The sequence below is a fragment of the Chrysochloris asiatica genome, unplaced genomic scaffold, assembly GCF_000296735.1.
Source record: "Chrysochloris asiatica unplaced genomic scaffold, ChrAsi1.0 scaffold00083, whole genome shotgun sequence".
NCBI classification, from domain to species: Eukaryota; Metazoa; Chordata; class Mammalia; order Afrosoricida; family Chrysochloridae; genus Chrysochloris; species Chrysochloris asiatica.
In genome coordinates, this window is record NW_006408601.1 from 8,152,594 (window position 1) to 8,161,011 (window position 8,418).

The 8,418-nt window shown below is 51.3% G+C and overlaps 1 protein-coding gene across 1 annotated transcript; it reads left to right on the forward strand.

The window, feature by feature from the left end:
* Positions 1 to 2,586: 2,586 nt before the first annotated feature.
* Positions 2,587 to 4,335, forward strand: MYOD1 (myogenic differentiation 1). Its single transcript, XM_006865798.1, has 3 exons — positions 2,587 to 3,252; positions 3,702 to 3,780; positions 4,085 to 4,335. The coding sequence occupies exons 1-3, from the start codon at positions 2,623 to 2,625 to the stop codon at positions 4,333 to 4,335; spliced, it is 960 nt and encodes a 319-aa protein (XP_006865860.1). The 5' UTR covers positions 2,587 to 2,622.
* The last annotated feature ends 4,083 nt before the right edge of the window (positions 4,336 to 8,418 follow it).

Here is an 8,418-nt window from a genome sequence, read left to right on the forward strand (position 1 = left end):
TCTTCTGGTGAAGTCTTTTGATGCACATAAGTTTTTAATTTTTAGTATGTCCTACTCATCTATTTTGTCTACTTCTGTTTGTGTGGTTTTCAAAATGTTTTGTAGTCTGTGTATTCCCTGAATTAGTGCCCTCACATTTGTCCCTATTTTTCCATTGATGGCCTTCATAGTTCTGGGATTCACATTTAGGTCCTTAATCCATGCTGAGTTGGTTTTTGTACAAGGTGTTTCAATCTTTTGCATATCGTTAGGAGATAGGGTTTTGGTTTAAATGTAATGAGAAGCTATTGGGAAGTCTGAAGCAGGAGAGTGAAATAACACCATTTTTAAAGTTGTTGTGTTTTGTGTTTTTTTCCCCCCACTCAGATTGCAATGTAGTGAATGGATTATGCAGGGGCAGGAGTAGAAGTGTGAAGAGCAGTCAGGTTATTGTGGTCATCCAGGTCAGAAGTGATGGCGGCATAGTCCAGAATGGTATGGGAATGGAGAAAGGTGGACCAATCTAAGAGATGTCTTAAATGTTGGATGATGGGTCTTCCTCACATCCAAGTAACCCCTTCAGAATTCCAGCTTCACAAATCCCCCTGCCTACTTGACAACTTCTTCACCTGGGTGTCTGATACTTACTTTTCAAATTTTAAATGCCCAAACTTGGACTCTTGATCTGCTACTCCCAAACCTGTTGTTTTCCCCCATCCTATTCTCAGAATCTTTGATGTCTTTCCTCTCTTACTGTCCACATCAAATCATGACTATATCTGGCTGGTGTGGCGCTGTGGGTTAATGCGCCAGACTGCAAAGCCATTTGAACTGCAAGGTCGGCAGTTCAAGCTCACCAGCTGCTCTTAGGAAACCCTATACAGGGTCGCTGTGGGTCAGAACTGACTCGACAGCACTTCACAACAACAACAACAATCTTCAAAATATATCTGTAATTCAGCCACTTTTGCCATCTGCACTGCTGCCACCCAGATTAAAACCACTGTCACCATTCACTTGTATTACTCCAATGATCTCCTAACTCGTCTCTCTGCATCTGCCCTTGTCCTTTGGTAACCCACATACTCTTACTCAAATAAATGTAAGGCAGATGGTGGCATTCTTTTCCTGTGTTCAAACCTTCCAGTGGCTTTTCATCACAAAATACAATCCTGTTCTCTTTGTGACCTCATCTCTTGTCATTCTTCCCTGTGCCTGCCTCCTTGCTATACTTTAAACCTGCCCCAGGACCTTTGTGCATACTCTTCCCTCTAGCTGGCTCCAGATTATCAGCAGATATCTGCTTCATTCAGTTCTGTGTTCAAATGTAACTGGTTCAGAAAGGCCTTCCCTGACTACTCCATGAAAATAGGTCACTCTAAGAGATCCCTATCATCAGTCCCAAGTTTACAAAGTGAGTAAGTAGGCTGTGGCTCAGAAAAGATGTGACTTCCACAAAATTACAGTTAGGAAACTGTAATCTGGACTCCAATTTAGCACGTTGGTCCACTCTCAACGCCAGACTGAGGCGATGAGGTTCCCCAGGCGCAATCTCGGTGTTCGAGGCCTTTCTTGATGCAGCACTGAACTCTAGGCAGAGACAAGCCCAAAACAGAACAAGGTGTGTTCTCAGCTGAAGAGACATCTCAGCCTAAACCCCAGACGTCCGCACTGGACACCAAACTGGGGCAATGCAACAGTTGAAATAGGCGAGAGTCCGCCTCCCTGCCTCTGGGCGGTGGAAGGATCTCGGTTTGGAGAAATTGGCGAAAAGATTTAAAAGCAACCCCTGACTCCTAAATAGATGCCTATAGGTTCCTAAGCATCCAGAGAAGACAGGCTGGGCTCGCAGCCCTCTGAGAGACTCCCGGGACAGGGATAGGCCAAGTGACAAACCTGTCACGTCCAGTTTATCGCAGGCTCATCCACTACACTGTGTCAATGTTTCTCCTTGGGAGCTTCTCTGTCACTCAAACTTTTTGGGTGTATCTCTCCCCGTCTCACTAACTCAGTTCTGAGTGTGTCTTCCGTGGCTTGTGCGTCTCTCTCCACATTTCTCCCAGTCTGATTTCCTGTCCCCACCGTTTCTGGGTTCCTCATCTAACAGTAGATAAAGTCTGCAGAGGTGAGCGCGCGTGGACAGCGTTTTCCTACCGGCACCAGAAGACGGATGCCAAAAGGATTTGGAAAGGGTGTGCTTGTGAGCCAAGCGCAGCGCGTTGGGCTGCCACCCCTACGTCCCTCCCCGCCCAGGGTGGGACCGGGGCGCGCGCGCGTGTCACTGGACGGGGGTGGGACACTCATTAGCCCCAGCGACCACACTGGAGACCCCAAGCTCCGCCCCGCCCCGTTCTCATTGGTCTCGGGCGTTCCCGCCCCCAGCCGCCCGGTTCAGCTCTGGGGAGTTTAGGCTAATACGGGATAAATAGCCACTGGCGCCTGGCGCAAAGCTTGGGGTAGGGGAGCCCCACGGCGCTACCTCCACTTTCCTTGAGGCACTTCAGGTCGGACAAGACAGGGCGGGGTGGAGGACAGCCGGCTGAAGGTTCAGACACCCAGTATTTTGCTAGCCTCAGGAAGTTACGGGCAACCCTTGCCGTGTGGGTTGGGCAAGAACAGGACTGCGCCACCACCCGCCTGGACATGGAGCTGCTGTCGCCGCCGCTGCGCGACGTGGACTTGACGGGCCCTGACGGCTCTCTCTGCTCTTTTGCCACAGCCGACGACTTCTATGACGACCCGTGTTTCGACTCCCCAGACTTGCGCTTCTTCGAGGACCTAGATCCTCGCCTAGTGCACGTGGGCGCTCTCCTGAAGCCCGAGGAGCATTCGCATTTCCCTGCGGCCGCGCACCCGACCCCGGGCGCTCGCGAGGACGAGCATGTGCGCGCACCCAGCGGGCACCACCAGGCGGGTCGCTGTCTACTGTGGGCCTGCAAGGCGTGCAAACGCAAGACCACCAACGCCGACCGCCGCAAGGCAGCCACCATGCGCGAGCGGCGCCGTCTGAGCAAAGTCAACGAGGCCTTCGAGACGCTCAAGCGCTGCACGTCAAGCAACCCAAACCAGCGGCTGCCCAAGGTGGAGATTCTCCGTAACGCCATTCGATACATAGAGGGCTTGCAGGCACTGCTGCGCGACCAGGACACCGCGCCCCCTGGTGCCGCCAGCGCCTTCTACGCTCCGGGCCCGCTGCCCCCCGGCCGAGGCGGCGAGCACTACAGCGGCGACTCGGACGCTTCCAGCCCGCGCTCCAACTGTTCCGACGGCATGGTAAGGCCGGGACCCTGGACCCGAGGGGAAGTGGAATCCGCGGTTGGAATATCTGGGACGCGTTTCCGAGGGCGGGGAGCTATCCTTTCCCAGAAATTGAAACCCCGTGTCCTGGTCAGTTGTCTCTGGGGTGTTTTGGGGGTGCAGGGAAAAGATGCGATCTGCTTGGTTGGGAGCATCATTAGAACACTGATAAGCCGTCTGCCTTTTCTCAACCTATCCCTACCTTCGAACAGCGAACAGCGGGTTTGTGCTCTGACTGTCCGCCCTCTGTTCGGCCCTGCAAACTGCAGATTTTAGCTCCGGTCTACCCTAGTTCCCATCCAGGGCAGACCCAGTCCTGGAATTCGAAGCTGAGAATTGGGAAGTTGGGGAGGGGTCAGCATTGTGAGTGGCGCTTAGGCCAGGCGCTGGGCTGCGGGCCTGACAGTCGCCCCCGCTTTTTGCAGACGGACTACAGCGGCCCCCTGAGCGGCGCCGGGAGGCGGAACTGCTACGACACCGCCTACTACAGCGAAGCGCCCAGCGGTACGTATTCCGATTGCTCGCCCTCTGTGTGCGCCTCCTTCCCACGCCTGCTTCGAGCTATCTGGCGTCTATTTGGGACCCCTCCCCTGGCACACGCGCGCGCACACACACATCTTGGAAGGGGGGGGGTGTAGGGAGTGAACTAATAAACGTGCCCACATCCCCTCCCGCCCTGCACTCTTGCTGAATCGGTTCCGAACTTTGGCAGGCCCTGAGTTTCACGCTTGCCCCATAAGCACTTGGTGCGGGGGTGGGAGAAGTGGCCCGACTCCACCTGCACACTAACCCACCTCTGCCCGCGCAGAAGGCAGGTCCGGGAAGAGCGCAACCGTCTCGAGCCTCGACTGCCTGTCCAGCATTGTGGAGCGCATCTCAACCGAGAGTCCCGCGGCGCCCGCGCATCTGCTAACCGACGCGCCTCCGGGGTCGCCCTCCGGCCCGCCAGAGGCGGTCGTTCTGAGCGAGAGCGAGCTCACTGCCCCCACCCCATCACCGGAAGGCGCCACGCCGTGTCCTGAGGGCACGAACCCCAACCGAATCTACCAGGTGCTCTGAGAGGGAGGGCGCTGCAGCCCACCTGCCAGAGGCATGGTGCCCCTAGGGTCCCTCGCGCCCAAAAGATTGCGCTTAATGTGCCTATCCCTTCCCCGAGCGCGCTTGAAAAGCGACCCCTCCCGAGATGGGGGAGGCGGGAGAACTGAAGTGTTTCAGCCCCTCTTCCCCCCAGGACAAGGGCACAGTCCGATTTTCCCAAGCAGCACCCTCTCCTGAGTTCGGCTGTGATGGCTGTTCAGAATCTTGGCCGGCCAGAGCAGATCCTTGAAGGATCAGGTCGATCATCTTCCGCATCCCAACCCCGTGGCCGGGTGGGACCCTGCTGATCGAGCCTCGCCTGGGAACGCCCCCGACGTTCTTGGGGGCGTGGTGTTTTCTCTCTGGAGCCCCGCCAAGTTCACTCTCCCACAGCCCAAGGGATGCCAGTCCCAAGTATATCAGGTGTAGCCGCAACCTCCCTCCTTCCACTCCCCCTTCCCCGGTTCAGGACCACTTTTTGTAATACTTTTGTAATCTATTCCTGTAAATAAGAGTTGCTTTGCCAGAGCAGGAGCCCCTAGGGCTGTATTTATCTCTGAGGCATGGTGTGCGGTGCGACAGGGACTTTGTATGTTTATACGGCAGTCGAGCGGGCCACGCGAGCTCGCTCAGGTGTTCGAAATAAAGACACTATTTATAAGGCTCTGAGTCCGGCTTTCCCTGGGGATGGGGAGGGATATCGATGACTGGGAGGAAAATCCGCAAGCTGGACCAGCTGTCCTGCAGCGACCTCTGTAGGTAGAAAACTTACCGTACGGAAGAAGCCTAGGGTCCAGGAAGAAAGGAGTGCTGTTATCTAAATGTTCAATATGTGGACGATTTCTCTGACCATGACATAACTACCCACAGGTGAGTGTCAGGATGCACATTAGAATTATCTGAATGATTTACAAAATACCCATATCTGACCTCACCCCCGAGATATTTTTATTTAATGTGTGGCACTGTAGGATAAGCACTAGACTGCAAAGTTGGCTTGAACTGCAAGGTTGGCGGTTCAAACTCACCAGCGGCTTCTCTAAAACTGGATACAGGGCCTCTCTCTGAGTCGGAACCAAATCGATAGCACTTAACAACAAACAAGGGCAAGGGCAGGCATTGGTATTTAACAAAACTTGTCAAATGATTCTGAAATATGCAAGGTGGAGAATCATGACCCTTCCATTCACACAGAGTGGACCCAGAGGAACATTGGAAGGTCATGGTCCCAGGTGTCACCCAGAACACTCGTCTGTAGAGAGGGTGTGATCTGATGCTCATGGCACTATGAGGAACAAACTAAATGAATGTGGAAAGGCATTGTAAGTTATAAGGTACTTGCAGGCATTCAGTGATCAGTGTAATAAATGGCAAAGGGACAGCAAAAGACAGGCACAGACAACTCTATTAAGTTAGTAACCTAGCACTTAGAGGATCCTGGCACTGTCTGAGATCTCATAAGAAGACTGGAGTTCAGAGCCTCTGAGGAGCGGGCACATGAAAACCAGCATCAGTCACAAGGCGCAAAGGAGGGAGCTATTGCTTTATCCAGGTTGCTGGGGAGGGCTTCCTGGAGGAGGTTCTATTTAAGCTATCTTGAGAAACAAGAGTAGACAACACACAATGCCCACAGACCACAGAGGAAAGAACTACACACATACAGGCTCTTCTACCTCTGTCTAGATCCAAAGTCCCTGGAAGGGATGGCTTGGCAAAAATCCTTCTCTACTCATGTACCACACATACATTTACACACACGCGCACACACACACACACACAGTTGCCAGCAGGACCTCAGCACTTCCTACATCCCATCCCTATAAATCCTCTTTCCTGGAAACTTCTGTGGTCCCATCTCCAAGGATTCTGCTCGACAAGTGGGAGACAGGTGCAGGCAAGAGGCAGTGTCTGAAGGAAAAGCCTCGCCACAGGTCTGAAGATCTGTTCAGCCGCCTCTGCTCTCCCAGCACAGGGTTACCAGGCAGCCTCCTAGAACGGCTCTGGTACTGAGGATCCTCCACACGTCTGCTGGCTGCTTCCCCAGATACCCCCTTAGGATCCTTTATAATCCTTTGAGACCCTCGGGACTCATTTATGAATTTATTCATTCAGTAGGTGTCAGGTCCTGTGCTGGGTGAAAACAGAGATCATTGGACACAGAAGTTACCCTTGAGCAGCACCCATACCCATACATTTGTGGAAATCAGACTGGTGGGCAGCTGGTTCCATCACAACACTGAATTAAGAGCTGTAATGGGGGTGTATGTGGCAGAGGAATGCCATAGGAGCAGAGTGGAAAGGTTCCCTACTAGCCTGGAGGAGGTTGAGCTAAACCAGGTAAAACCTGTCAAGAACCTTGATAGAGTCAGGAAAGAGGGCCAAAGGAAGCATGCTTCGAGCTGAGGAACCAGAACATGCAAAGACTCAAAGGAGAGAGAATGGCCAGAGGTGACATGGGGAAAATGCAGGTATAAAACCACAATGGAACTCATGAACTATGTTAATAAGCTTGGGCTTTATCCTCTGGGCAGTGGAGAGCCCCAGAGGAATCTAAACAGGAGAAGGATGCAAATAAATCTTTTAGAAAAGCCAGTCTGGGAGTTCTGGTGTGACACTATAAGATAAGCACTGGACTGCTAACTGCAAACCCACCAGCCACTCCTCCGAAATCCTATACAGAGTCACTATTATGAGTCAGAACAGACTTAACAATATCAGACTTAACAATAACAACAACAACAACAACAACAAGTCTGGAATTGCAGAATGGCTTGAAATTTGAGGCAGGAAGACCTATTGGGAAGATACCAGGGTTGCTCAGAGAAGATCTGACATACCTGAACTGGGACAGTGCCTGGGGATGGAGAGGAAGCATGGGATTGGAGATATGCTAAACAATGTGTAGGTGTTGAGGGTGTAGTGAAGAACATGGAAGGCACAGAGCTTAAAATTTAGTGGGAAAATACCCATTAAACAAATAACCAAATGAATAAATGCATCTTGTAAACAGTGCTGAAAGGTAAATGGTGCAATGAGAGATGATTGTGGGGCATGAGAAGTTTATCAGTGAAGAGAGGAAGGGCAAAGCTTCCTGCACTGAAGGAAACAACTGCATATATGAAGTGGGCCCAGTATCCTACAGGGAGCTGATGTACAACTAGAGAAAAGAACCCCTTCTCCTCAAGGAACATTGCCCTACACCAAGGTTCATAGTTAGAAAAGTTTCAGTGGGCATCCTTGGACAATGAAAAGCTTGCATAACTGTGTAAAAGAACATATGGGAGAAGAGGGGAGGGAGAAAGAGAGCCAAGGATGGCTTCAGGACTCTGGTTTATTTTGGAGTGGGCCATTACAGAGATGTGGACTTCAGGAGGAGAAGCAGGTTTGGAAATAGATTTAGTCCTAGACATTTTCCAATGCTAGTAACAGAAACCTAATTCAAACTAGCTTATCTCCCAAACCAGTATGTGTGAGGACATAGGCCATATGAAAGGAGCTACAGGCACTATAGATGTTGGATGAGCCTGGAGTACCAGACCTGGAGTCCTGCCTGCTCTTCCACTCATCCTTCTTCTTGCCTCCTCTTGGCTTTACTCTTTTCTAGTACATGCCAGTTTTCTCCAGTAACTGAGGGATTATTTTAGATCTCATTATTAAGCTTCAGTTAGAAAATTCCCAAAGAAGAACTCTAATTGGACCAACTTCAGTCATGAACCAGATTTGCATCCAAGCAAAGAGATTCGAGAATCTACACTCTTGGCTACCTTGCTCTGATGCTGGGAATGAATTAAGTCAGGAGGGAGAAGAGCCGCTGGTGATTGAGTCACACAGTGAATGATGGGATTTAAGTCTGTCGTTCACTTAAGTCCCCTCAGAAAATAAAAAGATCTAGCTGAGTTCAACCCCATTTGCAGTAAAGATTAAATATTCCTTTTTCGTGGGGCCATTTTTGCCTGGGATGCATCTGAAGAAACACCAGGGTCATTCTTGTATGTGTTCATACAATAACGTGTACCAAGAGCTCTCCAACAAAGGCTAAAGCACCATGAAGTATCATGCATTTAA